At 40.6% G+C, this 20,093-nt stretch overlaps 1 protein-coding gene across 1 annotated transcript; it reads left to right on the top strand.

Moving 5' to 3' along the window:
- The first annotated feature begins 3,656 nt into the window (after nucleotides 1–3,656).
- Nucleotides 3,657–5,665, top strand: LOC147438833 (desmethyl-yatein O-methyltransferase-like). The gene is made up of 3 exons (XM_086484800.1): nucleotides 3,657–4,542; nucleotides 4,707–4,771; nucleotides 5,071–5,665. Exons 1-3 carry the CDS (start codon nucleotides 3,849–3,851, stop codon nucleotides 5,359–5,361), a joined length of 1,050 nt encoding a protein of 349 aa, XP_086340926.1. The 5' UTR covers nucleotides 3,657–3,848; the 3' UTR covers nucleotides 5,362–5,665.
- The last annotated feature ends 14,428 nt before the right edge of the window (nucleotides 5,666–20,093 follow it).

The following is a 20,093-nucleotide window of genomic DNA, read 5'->3' as shown; positions in this document are numbered from 1 at the left end:
TGGCTAGTGAAGATCTGGCCCACCTCTTCATGGATTGCCCAACTATCAAAGGCCTTGCAGGGAAAATATGCAAGCGGGTCCCAAGAACATGGAAAATTGGTTTTTACAAGACTGATCTATTCCTTGGAGGGAAGAATTCAGGTGGTCCTGCCATCCTCACCAGCACACAAATCGTCAGATACTTCTTCTTACATAATGTATGGCAGACAAGGAACCGCCGTGTGTTTGAAGGAGGTCTTGAGGTGGCAAGCTTTACAGAAATTATACAAGAAAGCAAAGTGTTAATATGGATGCTCAAACGCAAGCAACACTCGGAGGATTGGTCTAGGACTACTTGTGCCTTGTGGTCAACAGAGGGTATGCCTAAGACATGAGAAAATCTTGGCTTTCGGTAATCTTAGAAGAACATGATAATGGACCTTATTATCAAGGATAAGGGGGCGAGTTGGTTGGGATGGCTGCCCTAATAGCCGGTGTAATTTTGGTCCCTGGATGATGTCATGGCTCAACACAAGCATGACAAGACGTTGTAATTATTTGGGTTGTTTAATATAATTCACTCACAATTGTGAGTTTTGCTAAAGAAAAAAAAAAGTATTATAAACTTAGATAGAGTACTAAGGTCTTTTTGACTGGGCCACTGCCAAGACAACCTCACAAGTCTTTTCATTTTCTACCATCCTCGTAAGTACTCTTCACTTTTGCATTTTCAATTAAATGTTTTTTAAAAATTCTCTTTGAAATGAAGCAGAATGTGACACATGGAGGGTCTCTCCTTCCTTGAAAATTTTAAGCTGCTTCATATATAGTATAGATGTACTAGGGCTCACATATCCCAATTGTAGTGTTAAACTTCCCAACTCAAATTTACAAATCTTGATTGTAATGCCATGGGACCACGACTTTGAAGGTAAAAAACTAGGCATTTTAGTCATGAATCCTGGCAAGTACCCTAGATTTTGACATAAATCTTGATTGGGAAACTAGTTTCTCCTTGAACAAGGTGAGGACTCACTATGGTCTGTTGAAGGTAAGGGGGGAGGAAAGATTTATTCAAGAGGGAAATGGCATAACCAATCTACCACACTTGGGTGATAGAAAGGTTATACCATTTTCCTCTTGAATAACAGGTCTTGAGTTCACTCAACTCTCCTCATCGGCTAGATCTCTAAGGTCTCTTGGGATAGTTTCCTACGATGTTAAAATTCTCTTCTTCTTCTTCTCTCTCTCTCTCTCTCTCTCTCTCCCCCCCCCACACACACACACTCAATCGTACACACACATATACATGGAACCTCTCTCTACTCTCTTCTTCTCGTTGATAAGTGCCCTTTTAATCTCTCTCTCTCTCTCTCTCTCTCTCTCTCTGTCTCTCCACACTCACTCTCACACACATGTATACACAAATACACAAGCACGTATGCACGTGTTGAAATTGACCTATCTACCATCCCAAAAGTTGATTTACACAAGAAGATGTACTCCTGCTAAATCTAATAGTGGGTTGTCCACAAAATTCCTCTCTTTGTCAACTCTCTCTCTCTCTCTCTCTCTCTCTCTCTCTCTCTCTCTCTCCGGTTACATACTTGAGTTGCATCGAGATCTACCCCATGGATGTCCGAGCTTTGTCATAAGCACGCAAGCCCTCCTCTCTTTATAAAATATACTAAATGTTTGAGTTTTTGTTAAAGTCTCTGTCATGTGCATGTACATACATACATGCACTCACTATAGTAACCGATAAATTGAGAGAGAAGGGACACCAACACAGGTGCCCAATGTCAACAATTTTTCAAGCACTTTCAGAAAGGGTATAGAAGTGTCTCTTTATGGTTATTTTTAAAATTTTAAAAATACACTCGTTTGTTTCCAAAATACACGGATGCCTTTGTGGCAAGCTACGATAAGTAAAAGTTTGTTAGTATAGTCCATCTAATTTGTTCTTGGTAGCCTTTGGGAGAGAACAAATGTGTAATCTTCAGCAACTCAAGGCTCGGCTAAGCTTGAGGTCTTTTTGTAATTTCTTTGAGATTTAAATACATTCACTTACTATTGTGATTTTGGCCAAGTTTTTTTATTTGAAAATACACTTTCACAATTGTTAAGAGATATCAATATTGGTCTTTAAAAAAACCCTTTGAAAAAACAAAGACAAATTTATCTTTAAAAAATAAGTTCTCATTAAACAATAAAATATCCACAACAATTGTACTTTTTTTTTTGTTACGTGCACTTAAGCTAAGTGGACCATTTACTTTATGTAAAGTAGAAAGGCTTTTGACTTTACATTTTCCAAAGTCTTTTTGCTATGTGTACTTAAATGGTTAAGTTACTTTGTGTAAAGTAGAAAGCCTTTGATTTTCAATTCCCAAAAGTCTTTTCATTTTTTGCAATGTTACTATTTACTTTTGCATTTTAAATCTTCCTACCTTTGAGTTTTGCATTTTAAAATAGAGGTCTTATAAGGTTTTCTCTTAAATGAAGCAGTGAGTGACACATGGAGGTTCTCTCCTTCCTTAAAAAATTTAAGCTGCTACATATATATAGTATAGAAGTATAGAAGTCATTTTTAAGCATGCAGACAAAGTAAATGCTGCCTTAGTTTAAGCTCTCTCTTCACAAGACTTTTGAATCCTTAGGGACACTTGTCTCTCAAAGAAAGTGATGTAAGGAAACAAAAGGGACAACAAATATATTTTACAAAGAACCTTCCCATGTAGCGCTCATCTAGCCAAAGAATCCAACGGCCTTAGTTTTGCAACAACTTTGCACAATGAATCCTATGGCCTTCCACAGGCCAAAAACAAGGCAAAGAAAATGGTTCTTTTAATGGAAGTTCTTATGATGAGCAAGGATGCCCAAATACAAGAGAGTTGACTAAGATTTTATGTGTCAAAAAGTAGTTTGAACGCTATTTGATATGTACCCGGGTGTGTAGAGTTCATGAGGCATGGTACCCCATCACGGGAGGAACTGCATGGGAGCAACTTAAGCAAGCTGAGGGGGTGGAATAGTATGGTGGTAGACGTACTAGGTTCAACTATTATCAATCCTTTTGTTGCTATTTTTTCACACCATTGTATATGGCCTCCATCAAGTTATGATCATATTCATAAGTCTAAGCAAACTAATCCTAGGTGCAATAGTACAACACACTGAAGCATAAACCACATATCTAAGACCCCATGTAAGTCTCTAGAATCGAGAAAGTACACATTGCACTACACTACATCCTCGTCTATAAGTGACACCACAAAAGTGAAGGGATCAACGGTGGAGGTTTAATCCACCGTTGATTAATCTCATGGGACAAAAAGATTAGGGCTCCACCTGCGTCGCGGCGGCCCTTTGAACCCCCGACCTTCACCTCCGAGAGCTGCACCTAATCCAACTCGCCTAGCGCGACACATTAAAGCTAAGCGACTCTAGTCATATAAAAGTCCTACCATCCTTGTTGCGAAGATTCGACTGCCCCAATTCCTCACGCCCGGCCGATAAATCGCCTCTCGATCCCTCGTCGCTGACTCCGTGTCACTTATAATCGAGGCACTACACCTATACTTAGTGTAGTGCCTTCAAATTGGTGAAGTACATCGTACTACTTTGGAATGGCAGAAGGCAACTTGAACTGAGTGACGGCTGTGGCTTGTTCGAAGGCAAATGAGTCACGGCTGTGGTTTGTTCAAAGGCAAATGAGTCACGGCTGTGGCTTCCGAAATCCTCCAAAAGAGCGATCAGGACCATCAGTGGAATTACAAAGAAGCAAGTCCAATTTAATCTTCTAGGCTTGTAATTCAAAGAAGCAAGTGCAATTTAATCTTCTTCTAGGTTCGTACTTCAAAGAAGCGATGGCGCCCATTGTCTCAGAGAACGCAGAATGGTTCTCCGTGCTCGGCTACACCACCATCATGGCCTACCCCTTTGCCATTCAAGCCGCTCTCAAGCTCAACGTCTTTGAAATCCTCCACCAGCATGGCCCCCTCTCCGCCCAACAGATCACCCACCTCCTCCCCCGCCCCGTCTCCAACCCCCGCGCCCCCGCCCTCCTCGATCGCCTCCTCCACCTCCTCTCCTCGTCCTCGCCAGCCCTCCCGCATCCCCTCCTTGCCGCCTCTCTCTCCCCTCCCTCTACCTTTCTCTACTCTCTCCTCCCGTCCGCCGAATACTTCCTCAAAGACGCACATGGTGTCTCTGTTGGAGAATACTTATCCAATCGCTCAATCGAGCTGGTCAATTCCCTTCGGCACCTCGACTCTGTCATTGTTGACGGTGGCGATGGCTTCCACAAGGAGTTTGGCCACAAGGTATCGCATCATATTGCAGAGCATGCTGATAAGCTTGATGGAGTGATGGCAAGCGTGACCGCCATGTTGATGAAGCAGATACTGGCTGTATATGATGGGTTTAAGGATGTGGGCACCTTGGTGGATGTGGGCGGTTCGACGGGGTACACTCTGATACATATTCTAGACAAATATCCCCACCTTCAAGGCATCAACTTGGATCAGCCTCATATTGCGGCTATGGGCCTTCCGCATCCAAGTAAGCAATGCACCTACATATATTTATGTAGTGTTGTTTCTCTGTGTAAGTGATACCATGGCATTTCTCTTAATTTTAATGTGTGTAAGTGCTGCCATGGCATTTCTCTTAATCCTAATGTGTGCCTCTAATCTTCATGAGTTTAATTGTTATTTTTGTTTTAGGACTTAAACATGTGGGAGGCAACATGCTAGAAAGCATCCCAGCTGGAGATGGAGTCCTCCTGAAGGTAGCCACTCCTCTTACCTTTTGAATCATTGATTTGGTTAAATTTACAAATCTATGTTTCTTCATGTGTTTGTGTGTGTGAGAAAGAGGAAAATTTTCGCTTGTGTAGAGATACAAATAATAGAATGGTTAGTGAGGTTAGTAAGGATGTGGGCGGCACCACTGCGTGCTCGCCTGGCACGTTGTGCTTTATCCAAGAATGTGTGCAGAAGTGCATTTATGCACACAAGCATAAATGTATAATATCACTTTCCACTAAGCTTCTCAAGTGGTAACACAAGACTTGGTTTTGTTGTGCAGTGTGTGCTACATGATTGGGAGGATGATGAGTGTGTAACCCTACTTCAAACCTGCAAGAAAGCCTTGACAAGTGGGTGTAGAAAGGTGGTGGTCGTAGACTTTTATGCGCCGGACCTTGTTGATGGTGCCGTTCCAAAGCACCACTTTGCGATTGTCATGATGGGTACACATGGGGGGAAATTGCGGACGGTTGAAGAGTACATGAGCTTGGGACAAGCAGCTGGCTTTACTGAGGTGAAGTGGGTTTGCGTAGTGAATGAGTATGCGGTATTGGAGTTCTTGTTGTCGTAGGTACTCAAGAGAGTAGGTGTTGGTAGTGATGTCTCGATTGTGAGATGTCATACATATCTATAACATAATGGAAGTATGGTTTTCCACCAAAAGATTGATTGTATAAAGCAGCTAGGATATGCCAACCATAGCAGATGTAATTTTGAACAAAGAAGTACCTCCCTTTTTGTATCGAATAGTACCTCGTTGTTTACCCTATTTGTATTGAACAGTACCTCCCTACTTGTACCTCATTGTTTTTGTCATCTCCTCCGGAAGATTGTAACCTTGTTTTTTTTCTAATATACACTCCCAATTGTAATCTTGTTTCTTTTCTAATATACACTCCCAATGCTTTTTATGGAAAAAAAAGAAAAAAAGAAAAAGAAAAAGAGAGAGCGAGCTAAAGAAGAATGTTTCCTTGAATATACTTTTACAGTTTTATTCTGCGTGTAAATTTTTTGAGCTATGAACTTCCACTAGCTTTGAAAACTTTGAGTGTTTTTGGAAATTAAAGCATAAATAAGTTTCTTCTTGGAAAATTGACACTACTAATGTACAAACACTTTGGGTGTGCACGTAAGATTGGTCGTTGCTTGTAAAAATCTCCCTAGATCTAAAAGGAGAAGTGAAGAACACTAGCTCAACATTCAATTCCTCTTTCTCCCCACTTCAAAGTCAACTAATAAGGAGAGAAGGAGATTGTAGCCACTATGCCCCAAAGTTGGACTCACAAACTTTGGCTCTTTCCTTCAAGATGGCCAATTTTAGCTTGAATTGTGAAGCTGGAACCACCCACAAGAATAAGAACGCACATAAGTAGAAAAGATTACTAGTAGTGTTTTCTTCAAAGTTTAGCTACTTGAAAATGGTCCTTTATGCTTTTGGGTTTATATGTAAAAGTTAGTGACAATGCACTCAATTTTTTGTTTTTTTAATAGCAACACGATGCTTCACATTAGCTAGTTTTATGGAATTGCACCCACACCTGCACCTGCATGTCACAAGGGTTGAACAATAACGGGCACACTTAAAGCCCCTCACCTTTATCGCTAGGCCAACTCTCCTTGATGACAATGCAATCATCCCATCCTATGAGTATGATTCATATCTATGAATGTTGTGTCAGGCATCTTAAAAAGTGTTGGGTTTGTTAGCAGCGACCTAGACCTACACGTTAGGATCACCTTTCGAAAGAAGGAAAAACCTGTTTTTTGAAAACCTCCAAACTTCAAGTATAAAAAATTGAAAGTATCTTGAAACCTTTGAAGAGAGAAAACGTTCTACATTATACAATCTGCTTCACACAATCCCTTGATCCAAAGCTGTGTTAGGAATTAAGGAGTAGCTAAGTAGAGATTAGAGTGGTTTACTTAATGGAGATAGATGATTTTTTCACACAAGAGAGATAATAGAGAGGTGATAGAAAAGCAAGCTTTTTACGTATCTACGTGAGCATAACACACCATATGCATAGATCAGCATCCTAAATATGATAAAACAAACATAAATCATCATCGTACACTTTCAACAAGCCCATACATGCCTATGTACATAAAAAAAGGACCAATCGAGAGCGTAGTTTTCCTACACGACATATAAACATAATTAAAGAGAGAAAGAGATGATGACTATGGAGTTTAGAGCTTCTTACCACGATCAAAGAGTGATTTTTAGTGGTCAAAAGGATTTTTCCTTTGTCATAAGAGAGCAGTAATAAGAGCTACATAGAAGTTTTCACTTGTGAAATTGATGGAGAGCGCGTTCACCTTGAAAAGAGAAGAGAATATAGTAGACAGAGATGGTTCCTTCCTCTTCCTATGAAGGAAAGAGAGCTTGTTATGGACATGGTGTAGAGAGTTTACAAAGTACGTAAAGTTTCCCTGTATTCTATGTATTCGTTATCTCCTGATTATATGTAGTACTTCTCTTTATATGTAGCCTCTAGGGTGCAGAGTGCATCCCAAAGAAAAACAAAGTACCCAGATTTCTGACAAAAGACAATGCCAGCTTTTAGGAAAAGCTCCCTCATTCACTAAAAACAAAATTCTGCTTTTACAAGGCAATTGTTGTGTCCACCATCCAATTTTCTAGTGCAATCGAGTTTATAAAAGTGGGATATTGGCAACTAATGCCCTCATAGATAACCTAAACCACTCTGCCATCCCTTGGCATAATCATGATTCTCATCGTATCGTCCAACATATTTACAGTGCCGTTTTTCATAATAAAAAATCACCATAACCCGTGTGAGGAGGAGATGCCATAGCCAGGCGCCCCAAGCTCTCTCTATCTCCTTTGATGTCTACAACGGGTGCACCATTTTGGTCTTATACCCCACACATTATGCCCCTTCCATCACATATGGGATTAAGTGCCCACCATGTGGTGGCACCACAATCCCCTTACCTAACAAAGGGCTAAAAGTGACCAACAATCTTCAGAAAAACCCTTCTTTGGACACCGCATGAAAACCCCATAACTTCAAAGTCCTTTATCCAATGACCCCTTGGAAAATCCCAGCAAGCCTCCATGTTTTTGACTTCAAATTAAAGCTTTACCCTTGCACTTTGATGCTCTCAAGGCCTCAAACTGTTTCTCCAAAAATAAGGAAAAACCATCTGATCACCAACTACAACCGCACCCTGCTGACTTCAACCAGCCATAACTCATTGCTCAGAGCTTTCATTGGCATTATCTACCTTCCAAGGTGCTCCATACACTGCATACTACCTCTAAAATCTCTAGCAAGCTTGAAAAAATTCTGATGGCACGCTTTCCAAGGCAATGAAACCAGTGCAAAACCGGCTCTCTACAAACCTTTGTTTGCTCATAACCTAATCATTTGGTCTTCGATTGTAGATCTAAAAAGACCAACATGCAGCATACATTAAGCATTCCAATCCTAGCATCACACATACACTTTGATCCATTTCCATGCTTGTTCCATACCGTAGGGATCTTCAAACCACTTCCATAGGAATAGGTGCTCTACCCTTGACACCACAATGTGAGCTTGGCTATGGAGGGTGAAGTCTCAAGCTCACCATTGTGTTAGGGTTAGGATTAGAGTAATGAAAACTAGGGTCGGCAAGGTCAATAGCATAAAGTAAGAGAATATAGACACAACGATTAAAACTCAAATTCCAAAGATTAATTAGAAAATAGCCACTAATATAGGTTTGGTAGTTTACATCCATTAGCTAGAGAGGTTGCATCCTTTTCCTATTGGACCAAGTCATCATTTCATCCATCCTAGTAGACTAGGGATCTTTCCTATGTGGTGCCACTAGCGTGGGATTACCCTAACAATCGCCCCCTTAAGCCAATGCTTGGGGCAAAATACAAAGATGTCATAATCTTTATGTCATAGTGTAATCCTAGGTTCTACTGATACATCTAGCTGTAGTAGATGATTCATTATGGTGATTCTCATAACAAATTCATCGTCCATGTTTCAAAAGTACTCATCCTCGGCTGTAACATTTAATGGCCTAAAAACTTGTGTGTAGCGGAAATTAGCATGAACATAGTGGGCATTTCATTAGAATAGATTCCTAATGAGAATTACAAGAGTGCTTGGGTGGAGAGAGCAACAAAAAGCATAACACCTAATTAGATAGCATGAACAATAATTTCAAAAGAGAGAGAAATTAAGCTATTGACAACAGTTGAGGACCGGATTTACATGGAGCCGGTCCCCCCTCCAAAAGGCTTTGTATTATGGTTTCTCCCATCAAGAGAGACATTGTACAATACAATTCTTTATGTTCCTTCAAGACTAGCTAGTGCAATGAAGATGAAAGCTTCATGCACTAAGCAAAACACTTATCAAACACAACATCAATTCTCCCCGGTCTCAAACCCAAGACCTCACACACCTTCGAAGATGGTGAGAGCTAGCAGGATATGAGAGTAGATTGAGAGGAAGTAGGAGTATTCTTACGAGAAAGATGTACATCTCCTCACATAATCACTTATATTAGCATAGCTTAGCTTAGTAATTAGCATGGTAGAGGAGATGAGCATGCATTGAAGCTTGGCTCTTGGTTGGATTTGCATCACAAAGCCAAGAGTTGTTGGTGTAGGCCTCCCTTCTCACAAGCTTGGAGTAGGTGATAAGCTTTCCATTAAAGCTTTAGAAGGAGAGAGAATCTTCTTTACTTCACACATGAGATTGTGTGAGTGTGTGTGTGATAATGCCTTGCAAAAATCAGCCCCCTCTCTCTCTTGGTCGACCCCTCTTGCTATTTGCTCATGCTACCCTCTCATTGGACCTCCCTAGGGCTAGCCAATGACAATTAAGCAGCATAAGTGATAGCCTTCTGACATGTGTCCCCCTTTCCCCTTTTGTGAGAGCTTTAGGTAATTTAATAATTCAACTAAACTCTCATTGGACTCCTTTGCCTCCTGGCCAATAGGAATCAGGCAAGCCATTGGGTTGTTGAATGCTCATTGGACCCCTTGGGAGACTGTCCAATAGTCTTCTAGAGGACTTAATTCTCATTGGTTCTTTTATTAAGTGTTTTTAAATTAATTAAACTAGATTTACTCTAGCCTAATTCTCATTGGTCCACCTCCGAGGCCATCCAATAGGAATTGGTTACACCTTGTGGGCATCTGGGCTAGGGAGCTGACATGTGTCCCTCATTCTGTTTGTGTAAAGGGAGCTTGTGTGTGTGTGTGTGTGACTTTCTCTCTCATCCCCTACAAGCAAGGCTCGCCCCCTCCTATGTAGGGATTTGTAAAGACTTTTGGGACACACACAAAGCATCCAATTCCCCCCATGATTGACCTTTGGACACCAACCTTTGAATTTTGGAACCTTAGCATTTTGGAAGTCTTAATGGGCTGAACCTTAGGGTCTTTTTAGCCCATTGTTGCACATGGCTCTTTTGCAGATGGCCCCCCCTTTGGATCCCTATGTTCCCTCCTTTGGATCCCTACTGTGGCCGGTCTGCTAGCTTAACCAATATTCTAGCTTTTTCTCCCCTGGCACTTCCCCATATTAAATGATCAGTTTAACATGAGAAAATCATTTAGGAGAATTAGATATTGATTATTATGACATCGGCTCACAAGATAGACCTATGGTAATACTTCATTCATGTCATAAAATTTAATTCATAAATAAAGTAGGGTCGCCATTTTCGTCCCATTCAACTCCATCTTGTCATCTTCATGTTGGTGTTGACTTTCATCAGAGATGTTGGTCTGTTTTGTCGAGGGTACAATCTTCTTTGCTAATGTTGAAAGGTACACATACATTGCAATTGTGTGCATTTGTGGTGTGTATATGATGGACGGTCTTACCATGAAGGACTCCTTTGGACAGTGTCTAGAGCCCGTGCTTGTGGGTACGAGGGCCTTCATGCACATGTGTGTCATACATGATATTAGGAGATTTGTGTACAATCTTGCAATAAGAGTGAGCGTGCTTGATAGTCAAGCCTTCAATGAAGTGTTTCGTCTCTAGATGTCAAATCGGTGGGAGATCTCTTTGGTGGGCGTCAAGCCTTGGAGACTTTAGGAAATAGGGAAGACTCTGGTGGATAGGGCTCTTGAGTGAGCTCGTGGGAATGTGGGCCTTAAAGCTTTACTATGGGAATAAGGATAAAGAATAATTTGTTTTTAAAACAAGTGAAATCACGGTGGCTTTCTAAAACAATTATAATGTGATAAAATCATTAGGTTGAGTTTCGGTGTTCAAAAAAGGATTGCCTCAGCTTAGGTTGAGCTGGTTGAACATGGAGACTAGCTAGTTGCAAACCATGGTAAACGGAAGAAAAACTGGTGAAATATGTGAGAAAAAAGTTCAAAAATCCTGCAAATTTTAAATTTATGCTAGTATTTCCACTACAAGAGGCTATTCATATTAGCGACGCTCACACAGCGACGCTCAAAAAAAAAATCCCGGCGTCGCTATGAGCGTCGCAAATTTACAAAAAAATTTGCGACGCTCATAGCGACGCCGACTGGGCTAAAAAAATAACAGAGAGCGCCCAAAAACTCAGATCTCAGATCTGAGTTTTTCGGCGCCCTCAAGCAAGGAGCAGGTAACGCTCTCCCTCTCTCTCTCTCTCTCTCTCTCTCTCTCTCTCTCTCTTTCTTCTACACACACACACACACACACACACGAGGAGAGGAAGGAGAGCCAGGTATGCTCCTTCCCTCTCCTTACTCTCATGTTCCCTTCCCCTCTTTCTCTCTCCCTCTCTCTCTCTCTCACACACACACATACACACACACATAGTGTTTTTGAGAGAGAGAGAGAGAGAGAGAGAGAGAGAGAGAGAGAGAGAGAGAGAGTACAAACATAAACAAAAACGCACACACACATACATAAACAAAGAATGCGCACACACATTAAGAGAGGAAAAGAGAGAGAGAGAGCATGCATAAACAAAAAACGCACACATTGAGAGAGGAAAAGAGAGAGAGAACATGCATAAACAAAAAACGCACACATTGAGAGAGGAAAAGAGAGAGAAAACATACATAAACAAAAAAACGCACACACAAAGAGAGAGAAACTAATTTAACGTCGTAGGAAACTAATTAAAATTAAAAGACCTAAAGATCTAGCCGACGAGGAGTTGAACTCAAGACCTATTATTCAAGAGGGAAATGGCATAACCAATCTATCATACTTGGCATGGGTGATAGAAAGGTAATACCATTTATCTCTTTTTATTGGCACACACATCCACACACGCGCACACACACAAGAAGAAGAGAGTTATAACGTCGTAGGAAACTATCCTAAAAGACGTTAAAGATTAGGTTAGATGTAAACTTACGTTAAATTAGATCTAGGTTTATTTAAGTTAAATTAGATTAGATTTAGGTTTATTTTTAATTAGATTTACGTTTATTTACGCTAGATTTAGATTTACGTTATATTAGATTAGATTTAGGTCTCCATAGACTACGATGCCTGCATGAAGCGGGTGAAGAAAGCCCTCAATGGAATATAGGGTATTGCTGCCTTCACTCATGGTGGGCTCCGTCGATCCAAAAGTACTGGTGAAATGTCTTCAGAAGATAGGGAAGAAGGTGGATCTTCAGGGCGGCAAGAGTCACTACATCCCCGACACAATGACCATCTAGACAACCTCTAGTCATTCAACAGCAACTTCAAAGTTAGTAACAAGAGCAAGAACGGTCTAAAGGGCCAATTGCTGTCGTCAGATGTGGATGGAGATGAGGCAGCGTCACCGCCGGAAGTTAACTCTCACATCTTTAGTGATGAGAATGCCAACTCTTGCCGAGTTATGTGAAAAATTATGTGTTAAATCAGTTTTAAGGTTCTTATAATCCCTGTTAGTTTAGTTCTTTGTTTTTAATATAACATAATTTACGTTAGATTTAGATTTATGTTATATTATATTAGACTTAGGTTTATTTAGGTTTACACACACACACACACACACACACACACACACACACACACACACACACACACACACACACACACACACACACACACACACACAAGAAGAAGAGAGTTTTAACGTCGTAGAAAACTATCCCAAAAGACGTTAAAGATTAGGTTAGATGTAGACTTACGTTAAATTAGATTTAGGTTTATTTTTACTTAGATTTACGTTTATTTAGATTTACGCTTATTTACGTTAGATCGAGTCCACGCAAGAATTACTTACGGTTTAGGGTTTAGAGTTAGACGAACAATGAAAAGATCTACTGTGAAAAGATGTTAAGATGCTGTGAAGTGCTACAGCTAGAGAAGAGGCAAAGGGGTTTTGTCACTACATGCAGTATCATGTAGACGTGGCTCTGTAGATTTCTTGTACCCACAAATATAGGTATTGACCAATAAAGACGAGATTATAACCCGGTGGTTCTGATCTCCGTGCACCTCTAGACCGAGGTGTGCGGGGATTGGACATGACTAGAGAATGTGAGAGAGAGAGAGAGAGAGAGAGAGAGAGAGAGAGAGAGAGAGAGAGAGAGATAAGACGAAGAATGCCAATAGAATATTAAATTTGTTGTCCAGGTTATAAGATTTTTATCCTCATTATGAGTAGTGACGAGGATGTGGGACCGTCCAACCGAAACACCTATCTCTCAACGAGGGTCTTATGTCCTTGTAATCAATGCAAGCATGCTGTGCGACGGACAAGACGTGTTTCTTTGCAGCACGTTCGCGAATTTGGCGAGTTCAATCCATCTATTATAGATCGAGTTGTTGCCAATTATAACTCGTCGGACTCTGACGCTGGCCAACAAGCAGCAATCTTGCAACCCAATAGACGTGTTCGCAGGCGCTTTGGTCAAGCAGCATATGTGAGGCCACAAGATGTAGCCTCTGACAGCTCGGGGGATGATCATGCAGAGCACATTCCCAACGAGGCAATGTTTGAGCCCGAGATTGATGAAATGATCGAGACGATCATGGATTCAGAAAGGCTTATCTATGATGATATGAAAAGTGAAGCCGATACGCCATTGTATAATGGAGCACGTATGTCTAGATTGAAAGCACTCCTGGTTCTTCTCAACATGCAGGCAAAGTTTGGATGGAGTGACACTAGCGTCACAGCGCTTTTCATGTGATCTATTACAATTAGTTTACTTTAATAAAACTCTAAATGTATAATGATCTGATAGGTTTTTACACGACTGTATCGTATTTTTATGTTGTGTAGATTGCTTAAAGAGCACATATTACCAGCTGACAATGTGATGCCAGATTCCCGAGATGAAGCAAGAAAGATTTTGCGAAACTTGGGGATGGATTACAATTCTATCCACGCTTGTCCTAATGACTGCATTCTTTTCAGAGGGGAATACATAGACATGGAGAAGTGTCCGAAATGTGATTCCGAAAGATATCGAGTAGATCTCCACGCGACCAAAATTCCACAAAAGGTTTTGTGACATTTTCCTCTGCTTCCTCGCATCAATCATTTCTTCGAATGTAAGTCCATGGCCGCCCTAGCATCATGGCATGAGGAGAATAAATCTTCGGATGGTGTGCTACGAATTCCTGCAGATTGCGTAGCCTGGAAACATATAGATGGAACATGGTCGGATTTTGCCAGGGAAGCTCGAAATTTGCGCTTAGGCCTGGCTATGGATGGCGTAAATCCATCGCGCGTTCCTACTCCATCCGCATCTCCCTCTATTTCGGAGCATTCGGCGCGCTCCGAAGCTTCGGCGTCCACGAGACGAGCTTCACACTCGTCTAGACACCGGCGCTCTAGTGGTGGCGGTGGCGATTGTTGTGGGGATTCTGCCACTGATGCCTCCACACCGCCTCGTGTTCGACGAGGCTCTTTACCCTCCCCTTCTTTGCCCGCCCCCACACCAGCCACAGCATCGCCATCTACGCCAAGTTTTGCACGGCTGACTGTTCCTAGCAGCTACACACCTCTACCTACTCCGCCAGGAGCCACCCCACTCGACACTCTTCGCTTCGGGGCCCAGACACCGGTGGAGACACCTGACGTCCGTACCCCCATCGACACGCCGCTAGAGACCCCTGCCCGGACACCCAGGTTCACGCGTCACCGGCCAAAGGGCTTGCCTTACTCCGTCGACTTCAGCGGCGGCATCATCATGGATGATGACGGCAAGAAGGTGATCTCGCACATGCGTGGTCTTTGCTCTCAGCTGTTTAGACACTACATACTAAACAAATGGAGTGAAGTACCAAGTGATTTAAAAAACAGAGTCATCAGCATACTTCATGATGAGTTTCTCGTTCCAACACGGGATCAGCGCTTCAATGAAGACCTGATGAAGATTCGAATGCGCGAATATTGCAAACACAAGCGTTCCGAAGTGCAAAAAGCAATCAAGCATGGGTGGAACAGGCCAGATTGGCTGGCCAAAGAAGATTGGAAGAATGCGAAGAAAGCAGCGCGCGAGAATTTCGACAAGTGGAAGCAACAAAAGGATGCAGCTAGAGCGCGAGTAGAGGCAGGGAGCTCGCACCACTTGGGGAGCGGTGGATGGGCATCATTTGAGGCCGATTTTGTAAGTGTTTTCGCATTGCTCTTTATGTTCGATAGTTTAGGGTTTATGAGTTTTTTAATTCTAACATAATGAATTCTTTGTATGTTTTGACAGTGGTCGATGACAGGACGTGATCCCACACCGTACGAGCGCGAGTACGCAGGCAGGAAGGGCTTAAACGCCCTGATGGACATTCTCAGTTCTCGCGGCGGCATGGTTAGTATTAGAGTTTACTCTTTTCTATTTTTTGTATTGTTTTATAAATGTCGTTATATGTTTATACTTACTGAAAGCTGTCTTATTGTCTTTTTTTGCAGAATCCGACAGATACGCCGCTTGGACGCGATGAGACGTCTGACTAGACGACGTCAGTTTAGCCGTAGCTAGATAGCATTATTTTAGGGTTTCTCATAGCTTATGTATCATGAGACGGATTTTATACGTCTTTTTGAACCATGTATATTATTACATTTGTCACCGCAGTTCATTTTGCCAATCAATTCTTTATGCCTATGATGTTGTACAATTGTCATTATTACATTTGCCAATCAATTCATTTTGCCTATGATGTGTACAATTGTCAATTTTACGCTTGTCAATTTTGCAAACAATGCGTCTTGTGGGTGACTATTTTGGGTCTATTATCTACCCTTGCACTTTTTTTAAAAAGTGAATCAAGTACAATATGGTTGATGGGTGGCAAGGCATTCAATGCCCTGTCACCAAAAAAAATTTCTCTCGGGCGTCGCTATAACCGTCGCTATTTATGGCTCTGTAGCGTCGCTATAGACTTCTGTGTAAACGTCGCTATAACCGTCGCTATGACCGTCGCTATGAGCGTCTCTATATAGCGACGCAGATAGCGACGCTCTCGTAGCGACGCTATTAGCGACGCCGGGGGTTATAAAAACCCAGTGTATTTCCGTCGCTATCAGCGTCACAAGAGCACACAACCTCTTGTAGTGTTCCAATTCTTGCTTCTTTGTGGGGAGGAAACTCAACCGACGACCGCTTAATAAAAGAGACTTTCTTTAATATTGACTAGAATTAAGTTATAGAATGTTTAAAAAATCAAGCCATGTAAAGCTGTGAAGTGAAATGTAGAATAAAAAAGAACTCATTAATATAAATATATGTGTGCGTGTGTGTATGTGTGTGTGTGTTCTCATAGGATTTACTAGAAATGCAAGTGACTAGTATGTGACCCGCGCGTTGCTGCGATCAAGGAAACATGGCACGTATTCTCATAGGGATATCTTATGCTCCAATTAGAACAGTACCAATACTCTCTTTCTACATGTATAGTCTATTGTATTTTTTTGAATGGTGCATGACACAAACTCTTGCTAGATTTTAACAAGCATGAATATATGTAAGATGCTGCAAAGCATTCTTTAAAACCAAGCTTGGGAGCTTCTCATAAATATTATCTTTCATGAGGTGCTAGCTTTTGTTCAACAAACTTAGGAGTGCTCTCCTTCTATTAGGGTGGGTAGAGAGAGAGAGAGAGAGAGAGAGAGAGAGAGAGAGAGAGAGTGAGAGAGAGAAAGTCCTCCTTTTGGTCTGTATGTAAGATGATACAAAGCATACTTTAAAACCAAGCTTGGCAGCTTCTCATAAAAATTATCTTTCATGAGGTTCTAGCCTTTGTTCAACAAACTTAGGAGTGCTCTCCTTCTATTGGGGTGGAGAGAGAGAGAGAGAGAGAGAGAGAGAGAGAGAGAGTCCTCCTTTTGGTCTATCTTGATCTAGCAATGCTACCAAACTTGATGATAGAGATTAGATAAGCTAGCATGATGTGAAGATATGAATGCTAAGAGAAGTCAATGTGAATAACCTTTTTGAAAATGGAGTGGGTTCTAGAATTGGTTTCAATGATAGGAACACAATTGGATTCAATGTCTCTACTCCACTCTCTTACTTGCTTCTATACTTGCGTCTTACTTCTAAGCAAGCATGGTAGTAGTCCACATCATAACTGCACATATAATAATAAGGATGTCTTTTCCTTGGTCTACCTAAGGTTGACAAAATTGATACCAAGTCAAGAAGTACGAATTGGGTAAGCAAGTTGTTAAAGATGAGAACCAATGACTGCTACATTGTGTAAGAAAAGGTTAGCGCTCATAGTTTCTAATGTACCAAGAAATTTTCAAGTTGCAAAGAGATGAGTTGGCTTTCTATTAATATTAAGAATGTGATTGACCCTTCCATCTATGTTTCTCTCTAGATGACTCGCTTGCATGTTTATCTATGTTTTATTTCGTTGCAAAAGGGAAAAGGACAAATAACCAAGAATTGAAAGTAAATTAAGGTTTCTTAGTTGTTGTTTTTTGTAAGAGTTCTGGCCATTATGTTAAACTGAAGGATGTGGTGCAAAATGAAGTCGATGACCTGAAATCGTGCATGCCATTGATCTTTCTCTCCCTCTCTCCTCGAATTACAAAAGCATGTTCGTCTTTGTGAGAGAATATTGTATTCAACCATTTACATGCTTAAGACTATTCCCTTATGCACAATCTATATCATACCAACCATTTGGCTTAGCTCCTTAGCTCCTGCTCCCTTACATGTGAGACCGAACATTGAGGCAATGTAGGAGAGAGTCTTTTTGTATGTATATTATATCCTTTGAAAATTTAAGAGTACAAATATCATACCCTACATTAGTGTTCAGCTTTTGATCACGTCAAATATTTACTTACATTTAAGCCTGCATCACGGTCTACATTTCTTTCTCTTCTAGAAACTTCATGGACTCAATTTGTTAGTTTCCACCATTATATCCATAGTAGGGGAGCATCTTCTTTATGGAAACTTTACAAATGCCACCAATAAAGAAGATGAAACCATTGACATCAATAAAGAAGTTATAGAATATTCTAACATCATAGAAAAAGCCTCAAATTATTTCAAAGATTTGAAGCATCTAATAAAATTGGAATGATATAGAAATGATACATATAAATCTCTCTCTCTCTCTCTCTCTCTCTCTCTCTCTCTCTCTCTCTCTCTCACACACACACACACACACACACACACACACACACAATGTACGCTTGAGTTCAAGACTCTATGAATAGATATTTTCTTGAAATTATGGTTGTTTTTAAGACGTAAAGCTCTCTCTCTATATATATATGTGTGTGTGTATATACATACATACATACATACATATGTATGTATGTATATATGCATACATATACATATTATGTCTAAAAATAATGAAGCAATTCATCTCCAAAGCCTACATAACCAACTCAAATTCTAGTTTTAGCTTCTTGTATTGAAAGATAATCTGTCTTCTTATGAAAAGCTACAAATTTTGGGGTCAACTGGGCAATCTCTCTTCTCATTTCGGGTGCCAATGTGAGGCTTGGTTTTTATCAGGCATTTCATTCATTTTCTACCGGTGAAAATGTTAGCTATCATTTTAAAATTACAGTATGAAAGCGAAGAAAACCATAATATCTTGGAAATTGGAAGGGGTTGAAGGATGTCCTTGGTGAGATATAGTGCCTATGAGCTCAATGATAAAATCCTTTCTTTTTTTAGGGGTTGTCCCACCCCTCCTCCTGTGGGTCCCTTGTATTTTGTCTTTACCATCTTAATCAAAATTCTACTTTCCTAAAAATCTCTCTCTCTCTCTCTCTCTCTCTCTCTCTCTCTCTCTCTCTCTCTCAAAGAAAGACCACCAAATCGACATGAGGTGAGCTTTTTCTTTTTCTAAATCTCTTAAAAAAAGACAAACTTTTAGAAATCTCTAAAAAATATCAATATTGGTCTTTAGAAAAACCTTTGAAAAGATAAAGCCAAAATATATATATTCAAAAATTAAATTCTTATTCAATAATAAAATCTTCACTAAAATCATCCCGTTTTTGTTATGTACATGATGTAAACTAAAACATTTATTCTATGCAAAGCAGAAAGTCTATTGACTTTACATTCTTTTCTGAAAAACATGTCAGTTCTTACAATGTTACCCTTTAATTTCGCATTTTAAATCTAACCCTTAACTTTTGTTGTGCAAGGTTTCCTTTGAAATGACGCAGAATGTGACACATGGAGGGTCTCTCTTTTCTTGAAAATTTTAAGCTGCTTCATATATAGTATAGAAGTATAGATAAACATAAACTGTTGACTTTACATTCTTTTATGAAAAACATGTCACTTCCTACGGTGTTACCCTTTAATTTTGCATTTTAAATCTAACCTTTCACTTTCGTTGTGGAAGGTTTCCTTTGAAATGAAGAAATTGTGAAATGACATGAAGGAGAGAGTGACACATGGATGCCCTCTCCTTCCTTGAATATTTTAAGCTCAATTATATATAGTATAGATAGATAGGTTCAAAATTGGAACCACTTCCTTGTTTCTTTCAAATCCTTTCATCATGTGTGACATATGTCTCAAGTTGAACATGATTAATGTGAGGGCAGGGGAAAATCTCCACCCAGCCATGCCCTATATAAACCTCTGGCCTTCTAAATATAGGGACCCCCTTGACTGTATGTCCGTCCTGGCCCTTGGCCCTTGTGGCCCGGACCCGTGTCCTGACATTACTCCCCCCTTAAAGAAGAGTTTTCGTCCTCGAAAACAAAAGTGGGAAACTTCTTCTTAAGAACACTAATGGTTTCCCAAGTGGCACCTTCTTCTGGTCGGTTTGAGCGAAACCCGGTTCAGTAGGAGGTTCAATGAAACCAAGAGTCACATCTTGATTTTCTACATTGTTGTCCATTTGTAACCATCTGATGGTACCGGTTCCTATC

The sequence above is a fragment of the Adiantum capillus-veneris genome, chromosome 16, assembly GCF_014529385.1.
Source record: "Adiantum capillus-veneris isolate H3 chromosome 16, ASM1452938v2, whole genome shotgun sequence".
NCBI lineage: Eukaryota > Viridiplantae > Streptophyta > Polypodiopsida > Polypodiales > Pteridaceae > Adiantum > Adiantum capillus-veneris.
The sequence above is the reverse complement of the archived record's forward strand: the minus strand, read 5'-3'. Positions and strand labels throughout refer to the sequence as shown.

Bases quoted from the DNA above. Each gene is read 5' to 3' on its own strand.
- LOC147438833 (XM_086484800.1), top strand. From the start codon at position 3,849: ATGGCGCCCATTGTCTCAGAGAACGCAGAATGGTTCTCCGTGCTCGGC. The intron at 4,543-4,706 runs GTAAGCAATGCA...TTTTTGTTTTAG, and splicing joins TATGGGCCTTCCGCATCCAA to GACTTAAACATGTGGGAGGC. The intron at 4,772-5,070 runs GTAGCCACTCCT...TTTGTTGTGCAG, and splicing joins GAGATGGAGTCCTCCTGAAG to TGTGTGCTACATGATTGGGA.